This window comes from Abramis brama, assembly GCF_963993115.1.
Source record: "Abramis brama genome assembly, chromosome: 15".
NCBI classification, from domain to species: Eukaryota; Metazoa; Chordata; class Actinopteri; order Cypriniformes; family Leuciscidae; genus Abramis; species Abramis brama.
The window spans coordinates 31,870,893-31,885,504 of record NC_139977.1 but is presented as its reverse complement, the minus strand read 5'-3'; the positions used below and the strand labels follow the sequence as shown (position 1 = coordinate 31,885,504).

The 14,612-nt window shown below is 37.9% G+C and overlaps 1 protein-coding gene across 2 annotated transcripts; it reads left to right on the top strand.

The window, feature by feature from the left end:
- The first annotated feature begins 9,694 nt into the window (after positions 1–9,694).
- On the top strand, positions 9,695–11,970 carry LOC311097684 (uncharacterized protein). Of its 2 annotated transcripts, none has more exons than XM_084137526.1 (5): positions 9,695–9,850; positions 10,004–10,830; positions 10,916–11,028; positions 11,100–11,203; positions 11,489–11,970. In XM_084137526.1, exons 2-5 carry the CDS (start codon positions 10,224–10,226, stop codon positions 11,619–11,621), a joined length of 957 nt encoding a protein of 318 aa, XP_083993652.1. In that variant the 5' UTR covers positions 9,695–9,850; positions 10,004–10,223; the 3' UTR covers positions 11,622–11,970. The 2 variants fall into 2 exon arrangements, with proteins under 2 accessions (XP_083993652.1, XP_083993651.1); XM_084137525.1 differs by having other exon boundaries at positions 9,701–9,850; positions 10,201–10,830.
- The last annotated feature ends 2,642 nt before the right edge of the window (positions 11,971–14,612 follow it).

The following is a 14,612-nucleotide window of genomic DNA, read 5'->3' as shown; positions in this document are numbered from 1 at the left end:
CCAATCATATCCAATCATAGCGAGATGGAGGCATTGCCTCCTCTCACGTGTCTTTCCTCCATTCATTCTCAATTACCCCCCATCAAACCCACTGCATGCTTTAGGGGGTCTGTTAAAACTCAATGGGCTCAGGGGAGGCGCAGTAACTTTACCTGCTGGTGTCGCTGTTGGACAGTGTTACTTTAGAAAAAAACTGTGATTTATACACATTTTTTAATGTCACATTTTGTAATTTTTGCGTTGTTTTATTTTCATAATATTGATTATTTTCTCATCCATTTTTCTGAGGAGACACTGCCTCCCTCGCCTCCTCTGAAGAATAGCCCCTGCTTCTTACATACTATGGAAAATAAAAACAGACAATGCGGCAACTCTCTGTAGTAGAAAAATATTGTTACATTTATGATAAAAAGGTAACTTTGTTTCAAAGATAATTTTGCTGACATTACGCTATGACATTTTGGTTTCTGTATAATTTACAATTTCTGTTTTCATTCACTAATACAGTCTTTAAATACCTTGGTGTTCAACTGCCCATAATCAACTGTCTTAAAGAGGATCTGCGACTGTGTCTCTCTCTCTCTCTGTGTGTGTGTGTGTGTGTGTGTGGTCTTTTCCTTAAGGCATGTCTGATGAAATGAATTACACTTCACTGGAAAAGTGTAAAAGGCTTAAGTTCACCTCTGTGTAATCACGATCTTCAGAGAGCATGTGCGGGTCCGTGTTCACTTTCACACACTAGAAACGGCACACAGATCATTAGGTGCCATAGCATACTGATATTCAATGTGCAAGAAACAAATTTAAGAATCATCCAGACTCACTTGATTTTTCTTCTGGCTTTTGAATCGTCCTTTCTACTTTATAGGCACTATAGGTGAAAGAAGAAAAAAGCAAACCACAATGTGTGCAGTGTTTAGGATGATGCTTGAACTGATGAATACTTACTATTGGGTGGCTCATCAATACTGTCTCGTCGCTTAAGTTTGAAGCCTCCAGAGTTGTGTGAATCTTCCTTTTTGTTTTTGATCTCTCCCGCTCTTTCATCTAGAGGTCTGTCTTTATCTTCTTCAAATACTGGAACAACACATCAGAGAGTTTTATCCATTTTTATTTTTTCTTGAAACAAATGCTATCTTAACATATATTTGTCAGTCAAAAGGGTTTCTTAAAATAATAACTTTTAAAGATTAATTTGTACAGAAATTGAAAAGCTTTCAGAGGCTTTCTTTTCAGCTTCAAAAAGGATGCAAAAGCACCATAAAAGTATAACAGTCCATTCAACTCATGTGCTATATATCTTAAGGCCAAATAATATCTTGAATGAGGAATGACCACAATTGAAGTCAGTCATTTAAACTCAAGAACCAGATCAGACTAGATCAAATCTCTGAGCGGGTGTGAGTGAGTGGACGCGGGGCAAAACCGCATATTCATGAGCCCTAAATGAAGCAAGGGTGTAAAGTTGTAGAGTTACATTCAAGCTATTTTAAGACATGACTACATTTATTTTCACCAAAAAAAAAAAAAAAAAAAAAAAAAAACTTTTAAACGTCATTTTGGTGATCAAAGAATAATTTTAAGGCATAAAATTATCATCGACGGGGGGACTTTAAATCCTTCCCTCACAATTTGTAACAAATCCTTCCCTCGTGGGTAAAAATGACCCGACGACCTAAAATTATACTTTTGTTTTATCCAGAAAGCTTATGTCATTTAATTTTGATAATATTAGATTAGATCATATTTTTTAATGCAAATGTTTTGTTATTTTTTATTTTATTTACCTTTAAATTACTAGGTTTTATCAATCCAATTTTTTCTTCAGTATGCATTCTGGATTTCTGGTATCTTATGAAATGTTTTTGGGTTTTTTTTGCATTTTTTTAGCAAGTTTTAGCATTTTTAGTAGTAATTTTAACAATTGTTCAGGTTGTCCATATATACTGAAGTGTCCGATATTGTAACAATTTAACCCTTGTGCATTGTTTAAATTTACTACCTTTCGTTATGTTAGTGGCTGAAAACAGCCACTACTTTAAACTGCTGTAAAAATGTATCAGATAAATATTTTTTTCAATTTTTTTTGCATAAATCTATTAATCAACCTCAGTCCTGCTCAAAAATACTAAATGTTTAAAAAAAATTCAGGATTTTAACTCTTTAATTGCCAAATTCGTAAATGATGTCACTGATTTGGGGGAAAAAAAACACAAAATGACAAATTTTCAATATAAAATGTGATTGTGGACTGGATTTTTTTTTTACCTTTTATCACAGTCTTGGACATGTCAAAGATTAGAAACAACATTGGTTTTGATGCATTGTTAGTTTTTGTGCAGCATGAGATTTTAACTTTTTCTCCCTCATTTACTGTTCGTGGCTGTTTTTGCCCCATTGACTTCCATTATAACCACATTTTTTGATTGCAAAGCCATGACACAATATAATCATGCATTTTTGATTGTTGGTGGTTTTCCCTGTTGGGAAGAGGTAAAATTTGTAATTTTTACTGTTGATAACTAGGTGGAACCATTAACCCTTTAGATAGGCCTGGGCAAAAAAAAGCTTAGTTTCTGGCTTTTACATGGAGTATTATGGAGTTTATATGGAGTATAAAAGCATAATAAAGTGTGTGTGTGTGTGTGTGTGTGTGTGTGTGTGTGTGTGTGTGAACTCACCTTGATGCATCTGAGAAAATCAAAATATGCACCTCAGCTCTCAGAACTACATGGAGTAAACAAAAACAAAGTAAGTGTATTTATGCATCTGCTGCCTTTTGATGGTGAGAAATGCAGACTAAACAAAAACAAAGCAAGTGGATTTAAACGCGTGCATGCAAGCCTGCTGCTCATTTGATGGTGAGAAGAGCAGCAAGCAACATGAGAAAGGGCTTGACTTGTAGTGAAGTTTTAGAGATGATTATGCAGCCTGACCCTTCCAGAGAGCTGCATGATGTATCGTCTTCCCCCTCTGACACCACAGACTCAGGAGAGTCAGATCCTGATTTGGATGTGGCACCCTCATCATCCTCTCTAGCTTCCACTGAAGGCAAGGAGGATTCGGAGGATCCTGGATCTGGGTGGATTGGGAGAAACGGCGAAGTGTGGTTTTCCACTAACGCGGAGACAACTCCCTTTCTTCAGCCTGCCAGAGGCGTGACTCCAGGGCCGACGCGCTATGCCATCGCAAAGGTCCAGAACATGGATTCCGTGTTCAATCTGTTTTTTATGGAGGAGATGATGGACCTCATTGTCAGCATGACTTGCGTCAACACATACATGTTTGTACAGTCATACAAACATGTATGACTATGCTTTGTGATGGCATAGCGCGTCGGCCCTGGAGTCACGCCTCTGGCAGGCTGAAGAAAGGGAGTTGTCTCCGCGTTAGTGGAAAACCACACTTCGCCGTTTCTCCCAATCTACCCAGATCCAGGATCCTCCGAATCCTCCTCGCCTTCAGTGGAAGCTAGAGAGGATGATGAGGGTGCCACATCCAAATCAGGATCTGACTCTCCTGAGTCTGTGGTGTCAGAGGGGGAAGACGATACATCATGCAGCTCGCTGGAGGGGTCAGGCTGCATAATCATCTCTAAAACTTCACTACAAGTCAAGCCCTTTCTCATGTTGCTTGCTGCTCTTCTCACCATCAAATGAGCAGCAGGCTTGCATGCACGCGTTTAAATCCACTTGCTTTGTTTTTGTTTAGTCTGCATTTCTCACCATCAAAAGGCAGCAGATGCATAAATACACTTACTTTGTTTTTGTTTACTCCATGTAGTTCTGAGAGCTGAGGTGCATATTTTGATTTTCTCAGACGCATCAAGGTGAGTTCACACACACACACACACACACACACACACACACACACACACACACACAAACACACACTTTATTATGCTATTATACTCCATATAAACTCCATATAACTCCATGTAAAAGCCAGAAACTAAGCTTTTTTTTGCACAGGCCTATCTAAAGGGTTAATGGTGCCACCTGGTTATCAACAGTAAAAATTACAAATTTTACCTCTTCCCAACAGGGAAAACCACCAACAATCAAAAATGCATAATTATATGGTGTCATGACTTTGCAATCAAAAAATGTGGTTATAATGGAAGTCAATGGGGCAAAAACAGCCACGAACAGTAAATGAGGGAGAAAAAGTTAAAATCTGATGCTGCACAAAAACTAACAATGCATCAAAACCAATGTTGTTTCTAATCTTTGACATGTCCAAGACTGTGATAAAAGGTAAAAAAAAATCCAGTCCACAATCACATTTTATATTGAAAATGAGTCATTTTGTGTGTGTTTTTTCCCAAATCAGTGACATCATTTACGAATTTGGCAATTAAAGAGTTAAAATCCTGAATTTTTTTTAAACATTTAGTATTTTTGAGCAGGACTGAGGTTGATTAATAGATTTATGCAAAAAAAATTGAAAAAAATATTTATGAGATATATTTTTACAGCAGTTTAAAGTAGTGGCTGTTTTCAGCCACAAACATAACGAAAGGGTAGTAAATTTGCCCACAGTGTACTGTTGAGTTTTTGAAAAATTTCAAAGCATTTTCCCAAAATATGTGTCAAAATAAGATTTGTCACCAAAAATCATTCCATTTGCTGAAACACAGAGAAAGTTATGGCCAAATTTAGACTAAAAAATACCCCATAGTGGATGAAAACATCCCCAACAGCACATAAGGGTTAAGTTAGTAAGGTGGACAGCATGGGAAACAATTAAAAAACAAGTAAAACCTTGAAGAATATTTATTTGAAAAAGCTGATTTGAAAAAGCAACATTGAAAGCTCAGTGAAAAAAAATGCTGTTTCAGCTTCAGAAATTTCTGTATAATTTCACCATTTATATTGCATTTGTGTGGGGTGGGGTTGTTCTGCATTGTAAATGTGTTCAAATCTTCTGTATGCAGTCTGCTGCATTGTGACTGACTTTTTGAAGAAAAAAAATGCCTCCGTTATATGACCTCTCATTCATTTTAATGGGAATTTCTAGGTGTGTGTGTGTGTGTGTGTGTGTGTGTGTGTGTGTGTGTGTTCTGCACTGGAGATGCTCTATTTCTATAGTCTCATGCCTTCATTTGTGTGTGTGTGTGTTTGTTCTGTTGTTTGACAAATTAAAAAAACTAAATCTTCACATTCCATTAATTCCTATGGGGGTTAAATTGCCCAGTGAGGGAAGCATCACAAGCTGACTCACTGCTGCTATCCTCCTCTGATCCACTGGTCACATGCTGTGTTTTCTCTTCATGCTCCTTAAGTTTCTTCTCTTCAAGTTTCTTCAAAACTCTGAGTAGATCTCGATCTGTTTCCTCCTGTTTAATAGCCTGTGTTTCTCTGTCCTCTGCCTCCAGCAGTTTCTGCTCTAGCTTGCTCTTCTTTTCTCGCTCTAGTCATTCTCTTGATGAAGAAAAACATCAATTAAGTAGCTCTTAGTCTCTTTACAACTCTTTAACTTGTTTCCCAGCTCATCAGTAATTGAAGAAAATATATTTCTCAGGCTCGTCTCACTGCCTGCCTCTAATGTGTTAATCAGCTGATTCTCATGAGCACTTGAAACGCCTGCATGCTGACTGTCTTTGGTTAAGCATATAAGATCAATCACAAAACTTAAGTCTCTCTGTCTTTCTTAAGGTTTTCCTTAGTTACTACTACCTCTTCAATCGTATTAGCAATGTATTTTGCATGCTGGTCTTCCATTTCTTTTCTGTTTCCTCTCAATGATTCTAAACCTTTCTGTTAATTCAGTCACTTTTTTGGCATGCTGTTCTTCTTTCTCCTTTAGAAGTTTTACGGTTTCTCTTCTTATTTCTGCATGTTGTTCCTTTTCCCATGATAAAAATGCATTTTTATATGATGACTGAATAAAGATTGTGGATTCCTTATTTCGTGTCATATTGTGATTGTATTTAAACATTCCTTCCCAGTTTCTTTCCTGTTGTCAGTAACTAAAACAAAGGCATGAGGTCCAGTAAAGACCTGTAATGCACAATGTTTCATATTTTTGATCAATTTTCACTGATTTACCACTTAAGGGGAAACAACAGCATGATGCCAAGGGACTCTTCCTGGTGGAATGTGTTTTCACCACTACATTAACCAATCAACCACTAGAGGTCCTACCAGTGATGGGAATTCAGTAAAGACACTATATTCAATGGCTTGAAGGTTAATTGGGTTAATTGAAGCTCTGTTGTAAAAACATACAAAGTAAAACATGCAGAGGAAACACAAATACTCTTTAAAACACATGAAAACATAAAATGAAATACTAAATGCATTTGAATACTGATAAGGTCAGCAGAGAGGCTATTACTTGTCTGATTTCTAATCTTATGCCCCAAACTGAAGACCAAAGGTACTAAATAACAATTTGGAGTGTGTATTTGAAGGAGCCTTCGAATTCATTAAGCCCCGCCCCCCTTAGTTACTGTTGCGAACTCGTGGAGTTGCTAACTGTCTTACAATGACAGCTGTCAGCTGTTTTTGATCAATTTTGGACACAGAAGGACCACCTCTCCTCAAGGAGCTTTCATGTGGGACTTAAATATGTCATGGAGGGATTTATAAAAGATTTTAAAAGAAATATGGTGGGTAAGAAGATTAATTTGGAAGCGAGGGTTTACGGATCACAATGCAAGCGAGAGAAGCCTCGTGTTACGGTCATTACAATCACAGATGAACAACATCCACGATCAACGCTGTTCATGTACCGCAGGGTAAGGTTAAATTAATTTACATTTAACCAGTTTAATATGGAGAGGCACTGAAATGTAGACCTTCGTACATGACGTGAGAACAGTTAGCTATTTAGGTTTGTACGTCAGCATGGACTCACTTACTTTAATTGTAACGACAACCAGAAAACGTTTTCAACGTCATTCATTGGGATTGGGGTTGAGTCCTTAAGGACCCAGGTTACTGCACCCACATCATTGGATTAATACACAGCTCAATCCAAAGCAGACATTTTGTTCTGTCTTGTTTGTGTTTAGGAAATGGAATAAAATAAATTCCATTGCCCATCCTCTCGGGATACCTGGAATCAGTGTTACAAGTACCCAAGGCACATCTTTTACCATTTTTGTAGCATAAACACCATCAAACCGATGAGAGCTTCGGATCTTCCAATGTTTCTCTATGGCGCTGAAACCTAAATATGTCAGAGTGACTGCCATTGGCTCATCTGCGTTCGATGGGAGGGGCTTACCGATACGCAATCTGTCTTTGAATGCTGCTTTCGAAGGATGAAGCCTTTGAATTGGGACACAGCACAAATATAGGGCTGAATAGGAAAAAAAAAAATCTTTCCAGTTATTGATGATTTTTATAAGGTGAACCGCACAGTTTGCCGAAAAGCATTTTCAGTTGCTCATTGGCTGTGCTGCTAAAGGTCATTAACTACTGCTTTATTGTACACATGATGCATTTAGAGCCGGGGACTTTTGAACAGGATGATTGGTGCAAGTTGTACTTGTATGTAAATATCTTATGTAGGTCTAAAGGTCAATAAATGCAAAAATAAGATATTTTAACAAAATAAGAACGATTTAAACCGATCATGCTCTTCAGATTTTTTTAATCCCCCTGACACTGAGAAAATGGCTATATTAATATCCTGTTGTTACCCACTTGTTCTTAAGCATGTGTTTAATAGCTCAAATCATGAAGGCATCATCCCACAGTCTCTGTTTCTGTCATCCTCCCTGTTCCTGAACGCCACAAATGCAAATGCGAATTATTAACCCCCTTTCCAGTTAATTGTAATTCAAAGGTCCAGTCAGGCCTATTTTAGGCTGTTTATGTCCATTTGGGTCATGACAGATTAATTTTTTTATTTTTTTTCATTCTAGTTATCATCACAATCATGGTAAAATCTACATGAGTCTAGGAAGTCTTGGGCCACTTTACACATTCACACACACAAACTTCCCTATAAACACTTCCCCTTGGCAGAATCCCCATTGCTATTGCCAATGTTTATATGGGCAGACCCTCGACTCCTTGATTTTGATCAAGAGAGCAAGTCTGGCCTAACACAACACACAACTGAAGTGTATGATATATTATTTATTTAATTGAACTGCTCATATTGTACTTGTAGCTACCTTGAGTTATTTTTTGCACAGTTAATTTTTATTTGTGTAATATTTGTTCATATTTCCTCCAACAAGTATAGCTATAGAACAGTGAACAAATATAGAACAAATCTAAAAAAAATAATAATAATAAACAGCTTCATAGCAGATTACAAGTAATCAAGGTCTAAAGGCATTGTTTCATTTAAACCTTTTGCACAGGTTCTGCAAAAATGGGCAGGTCAGCACTATATAAATGAACGGTGCTCATTCTAAAGACCACAGCTCATCTGTGAACACATACTGTAACTGTAACTGTAAGTAAATGCAAAAAATGGAATCCAACATATATTTTGTAAAATTTGACAATTCGAAATTCGATTATTTCAGGATCAGTTCTTTCCCTGAGAATGATGTCACATGCACGATCCTTAAAGGGATGGTTTGGAGTAATTTCAACCTAGGCTCAAGATGGCAACACATGATGCATTTAGAGCTGGGGATTTTTGAACAGGATGATTGGTGCAAGTTGTACTTGTATGTAAATATCTTGTCTTACACTTCACTTTAAATTCACACACAAAAACTTCCCTATAAACACTTCCCCTCGGGAGAATCCCCATTGCTATTGCCAAAGTTTATATGGGCAGACCCTCGACTCCTTGATTTTGATCAAGGGAGCAAGTCTGCCCATATGTAGACCATGTCCCAAATGGTCTTGTGGACTTACAATGGCTGTCGTGCATGCGTGTCCATTAAGTCCACAAGACTGCTGGGTGTCGATTTTTAATTCTAGGTTTCAAAAGAGTGCTGGCAAACGTGAACTCGTAAGAAGACCATGAAAGCTTAAAGGTTCAATTTGACACGCCATACACATCTTTGCGTGGAGATGATAACGCGTTTAAAAAAAATGTCAACGCTTGCACCTTGGAACCTGTTTCAAGGTTTGCGTTCTCGAGCCTCCAGGCACTGTTGTTGTGCAAATGAGCGGCTGGAGCGCATTAAGTGTTTTCTGTTAGAACGGTGTTGTGTTAGCGGCCCCTAAGTTAATAACTAATGATCTTTGCAATGAAAGTGAATCAATCAAAACTAACTTTAGCTGGACAATAACTTTATTCTAGAGCTGCTGTAAAGCCAAAACAATCTCTGTTACTTTAATTTCCTATTATCACTGTAAAGCTGCTTTGAAACAATCTATATTGTGCTATATAAATGAGGGTGACTTGACTTGACTTCAGTCCGCTCCAGCTCTCAAATTGCAACATGACATCACAGCAGATCGTGCTTAATTTACTACCACAACACACAACTGTATGATATATTATTTATTTCATTTAACTGCATATACTGTACTTGTAGCTACCTTACCATGACTTTTTTTTTTGTCTGTGTAATATTTTTAATATTTCCTCCAACGAGTATAGCTATAGAATAATGCAAAAATAAATAAATAAATAAATAATTAAACAGCATCATAACAGATTATAAGTAATCAAGGTCTTAAGGCGTTGTTTCATTTAAATCTTTTGCACAGGTTCTGCAAAAATGGGCAGGTCAGCACTATATAAATGAACGGTGCTCATTCTAAAGACCACAGCTCGTCTGTGAACACACACTGTAACTGTAAGAAAGTGCAAAAAATGGATTCCAACATCTATTTTGTAAGATTTGAAAATGGCGATATTAAGAGCATACCAGAAGCTGAAACAACAAGTCACCACCAGGATGAAGAAAAAACACGAAAGTGCAGTAAGTAAAGTTTATTCTGAAGCAAAGATGGTGTCATTAATGTTTGAGGAACTGAGAAATTTTACATTAAATTTTAATTATTGTTCTCTAACAACAATATGCCAATGTTTAAATATGAAATGCATTAACAGAATTATTTTTTTCTCTTTGCAGCATATGTTCTTGTTTGCATTTTTTTTTTTACCATATATTAATTTCAGATGATCGTCATTATAAAAGAGCATTCAAAAGAACACTCTTTGAAAAACCTTTTCAATACTTACGAAGGTTGATTTTAAGAGTTATATTTTTTCATATGGAGTGAATTGTTCTCAATTGATATTTGTGTGTTTTCTCTCTCTGTTTGTCAGGAGGAAGTTGGTGTTTGGTGTTTATGACCGTGTGTCTTGGGCTCATTTGTGCTCTTCTACTGGCCTACATCTTACTGCAGCACATCACCATCACAGCAGAGAGAGACCTGTTAAAGAGTTACATGAACACAGTTGAAGAGTTCAATCAGACTATCAACAGCTTAAAGGGCAACAACACTAATCTAATGATTGAAAAAGCCCAACTGCAGAACAACGTCAGCTCTTTGAGTCAGAAGAAACTGGAGCTGGAGACGAGAGTCAATAATCTCACTGCTGAGAAAAGCCAGTTACAGAGAAGTGTTGACTCTTTGAATCAGGATAAACTGGAGCTGGAGACCAGAGTCAATAATCTCACTGCTGAGAAAAGCCAATTACAGAACAGTTTGAACTCTTCGAGTCAGAAGAACCTGCAGCTGGAGACCAGAGTCAATAGTCTCACTGCTGAGAAAAGCCAATTACAGAGAATCGTTGACTCTTTGAATCAGAATAAACTGCAGTTGGAGACCAAAGTCAATAGTCTCACTGCTGAGAAAACCCAGTTGCAGAACAGTTTAAACTTTTTGAATCAGAAGAATCTGGAGTTAGAAAGCAAAGTCACATCTCTGACTTATGAACTACAGAACGCTAAAGGTAAGTACAGTTTTGTTTTTGTGTAAGTACTTACTTTTTTTCTTCTTTGATGAATACATTTTTAAAAAAAGTGTGTTTCTTTTAGGAAATCGGTTGGACTGGTTTTTCTTTACCCCTCAGATGAGCTGGTATAACAGCAGGCAGTACTGCAGGGATCGTGGTGGTGATCTGATCATTCTCAACACTGAAGCGAAGCAGGTGAGTTTGTTTTAATGGCTTGTTAAGGGATGAGAGGAATCACACTTATTCCTGTGTTTTTTTTTTCACAGAGATGCATAACCTCAGTACTCAGGGAGGATATGTGGATTGGTTTGAATGACCTGCAGCAGGAGGGCAGAATGAGATGGGTGGATAATTCACCACTCAATCAAGGGTAAGTGCTAAAAAGCACTGAGTATTAGTTTAGTATTTTTATTCTTGTTTAAAAAATCCATCACAACCACCAGTAAGTGTCTGAAAACACACCTCTTCAATCACAAGCAAAGAACCTCAACAATCACAAGCAAATCAACTTCCTATAAATCAATTATATTATTCTTCTCTATTTAACTTTTATGCACTTTCACTTCTACTCCAGCTTATTTTGCTACTTTGATTATTGTTGATTTGTGAATTTTGGGGTTCTGAATATTTAACAAAACTGATTCATGTTATTCAGGTTTTGGTACAGAGGTGAGCCGAATGATAGAGGTGGAAATGAGGATTGTGTTGAACTGTATTATTCAGTTCCTCTCCAGAACTGGAATGATCGCTCATGCACCGACAGCAGAAAAGGGATTTGTGAGAAATAGGGTTCATCCTGGCTTGTGCTTTTATTTGTTTTATTTTATGGAATCATTTATATTGTGTTCACATAATTTCTAATGTAGGTTCCTACCTGTCTGGTATTTTCATTTGAGATGAACCAATTTCATGATATCAATTTTGGAAAATGGACGAGGAAAGTCCGTACTGTGCTGGTTTAGAACTGTATAAACAGAAAATCACAGCATATGGATGTGATACTTATGTTATGAATATGAGGGAATGTTTTTTAAATGTAGGCAATATTGTATACATGTTAAAACAGTGTAAAATATGCTGTAATGCTGTACTCATCGACAATAAAGGCCAATGTAATGTATACTTTGTTAATGTACCAGATGCAGTTACTCAGATTTACTTAATTTTTTACTTGCATTTACTCAATTCATACAGTATATTTAATTGACTTCACAGCTTTAAAATTTACGCTGATTTTATAGATTTTAATATCCATGTAGATAATGAAAAAGACGCATTGGGGTTGGCATTAACAGACTAACTCTATTGGAGTTAGACAAAACGTGTCAGGATACTCATTGTCCTAATCATTTAGATCCAGGGATGTAGTGGAGGCTAAACGCACGTAAACGCCGTTTACGCACCTCCCAAAATTTGGAAATAGCGTTTGCCCACCTCTACATTGCGTTTATCCACCTCTAAATTTCACATTATGTGAGCGGACTTTGCTTTTCCAGTGCGTGATCGCTGATCGGCACATGATTCGAGGCCGTTAACTACAGAGCAGAATGCGCAGCGCGCAAACACGGAGCAGAGAGGGCAGCGCGCCGCCCGACACACACACACGGAACAAAGAGAACGGCGCACACACGTAGCAGAAAACACACGCTCGTGAAGTTACTAAACAAACTGCGCGAGAATGAAACTTGATCGCAGCCGCAACAGGAAATCATTAAAATGATGCAAAAAAAGTTGTTGTTTTTTTATTCATTACAGGCAGCTGAGGGAGCATGTCAAAACCCAACTGTTCAAGAGATTCAGAGGGAATCAAGCCTGCACCAGGTTTAAGACTTTTCCCTCTACAGGGAAACACTGATCCACATTTTTCTGATAGACCAAACAATCAATTAATCGAGGAAATATTCAACAGATTAATCAACTATGAAAATAATCCCAAATCCCTAATAATTATGCACAAGTGCATTGCATTGGAAGCCCTGGATATAAGCCTCCCTCTCGATCTCTCTTAAATATTTTTGTTCTCTCTGTTTTGTCATTTAGTAAACTTCAATTTCAACCATATTATTCCTTTTTGAGTCTCTTTAACAAGAACTTAGATTAATGTATGAATTGAATAGTGATTGTGTGACCTATGATGAGGGAACAACCAGTGATACCCTTGGTAGTACCATCAAATGATAGCCTATAGCGATGTCATCAGGATACACATACACCGGAAGGCAGTCGCCCACCTTACCGGGTGACCACGTCGTGGTCCACCAGAATTTATAGTTTACCCACCTCTTTTTTTACCACTACACCACTGTTTAGATCGAATATTGTCACATGGAATCAATGTTGATGCCGTTGAAATTCTGAAGCAGAGCAATGACATCTCAGATCATGATCTAGTCTCACTAAAGATTGCTTTATAATAATCTACCTGATCATGTTTCTACTCCTCGGCATACCAGATAGCTTTTTCACATTTAGTGGACGTTTTTCACATTTAGTGGAAAGAAAGCCTTATTGCATACAGAAATGCCTTCAAAACCGCTAGATCTGCTTATTTTTCGACTCTCTTAGAAGAAAACAAACACAACCCAGGTATTTATTTATTTGATACAGTGACTAAATTACCGAAAAATAAAGCTTTGACTAAAGACGATTCCAAACAGTACAGAAGTAATGACTTTATGAACTTCTTTACTTGCTAGATTGATCATATTAGAGAGATTATAAATTTTAACCATGCAACCGTCTACAACAGTATCGCATCAGACAGTGCATTGTAGTGTCCCTGAGGAAAAATTAATTTAATTCATTGGAAGAACTGTCTAAACTATTTATCATCAAAGTGAATGTAACGAAGTTAGTTGTTGTGGGAAGAAGGAGGCAGGAACCAGTGAACGTTCAAACAAACTTTAATTCCAAAATAAACAAACACAAAACGAAAGTAAAGGTGGGAGCCCCTCACGGATGACTGACGCTTACACATTCCAGGCCTGGTCCTCTCTCGTCCTTCACTGTCATCGCTCCTCCTTTTATGCTTCCAAGGCTCCTCTGTGAGAGATATGAGACTGGTGCAGCACACAGGTGGCGCTCATCAATCACGCCCTCATCCCCACCTTGCTTGTCACAATCAATCTGTCACGGGTCAGGGTGAGCGTCACAAACACACAACTGCCATCTGGTGGTCGTTCCATTCTTCCGGCTTTTCTACAGTTGGAGGGGGTTAACCATCAAGTGTCTGCACTTATTGATTCTGGAGCAATGGATGGTCGCTGCGTCCTTGTATAGATTTTCGAGGGCTGAATGACATTACGGTAAAGAATAGCCACCCTTTGCCGTTGATGTCTTCATCGTTCAAACTCTTGCTGGGGGTGACCATCATTACGAAGTTGGACTTACGCAATGCTTATCACCTGGTTCAGATTAGGGAGGGGGATGAATGGAAGACCGCTTTTAATACCCCCACAGGTCACTTTGAGTATTTGGTCATGCCTTTTGGACTGCTTTCACATCTGTAGTTCGGTTCATTTGGTCCGGACCAAGGGTAACAAATGATACTTTGTAGCATTTTTAAGGCGTTTTGGTTCCTTTTCACACCACACTGAACACTCTGGTCTGGATCAGTTTATGAGTTGATAAAATGCAGTCACGTGACAACATCCACATCACTCGGAACTGCACATCGTTTGGTCAGAATTAACGTGCGGGAAAATTCCAACAGAACTCCCGGAAGTAAACAAAAAATCCGTGGAAAATCCGGCAGACAACACGTCGCTGTTTACTATGGA

Excerpts from the sequence above, each read along its gene's own strand:
- LOC311097684 (XM_084137525.1), top strand. The coding sequence starts at position 9,742 with ATGGATTCCAACATCTATTTTGTAAGATTTGAAAATGGCGATATTAAG. Across the intron at positions 11,029-11,099 it reads TCAACACTGAAGCGAAGCAG|AGATGCATAACCTCAGTACT; the intron begins GTGAGTTTGTTT and ends TTTTTTTCACAG. Across the intron at positions 11,204-11,488 it reads AATTCACCACTCAATCAAGG|GTTTTGGTACAGAGGTGAGC; the intron begins GTAAGTGCTAAA and ends CATGTTATTCAG.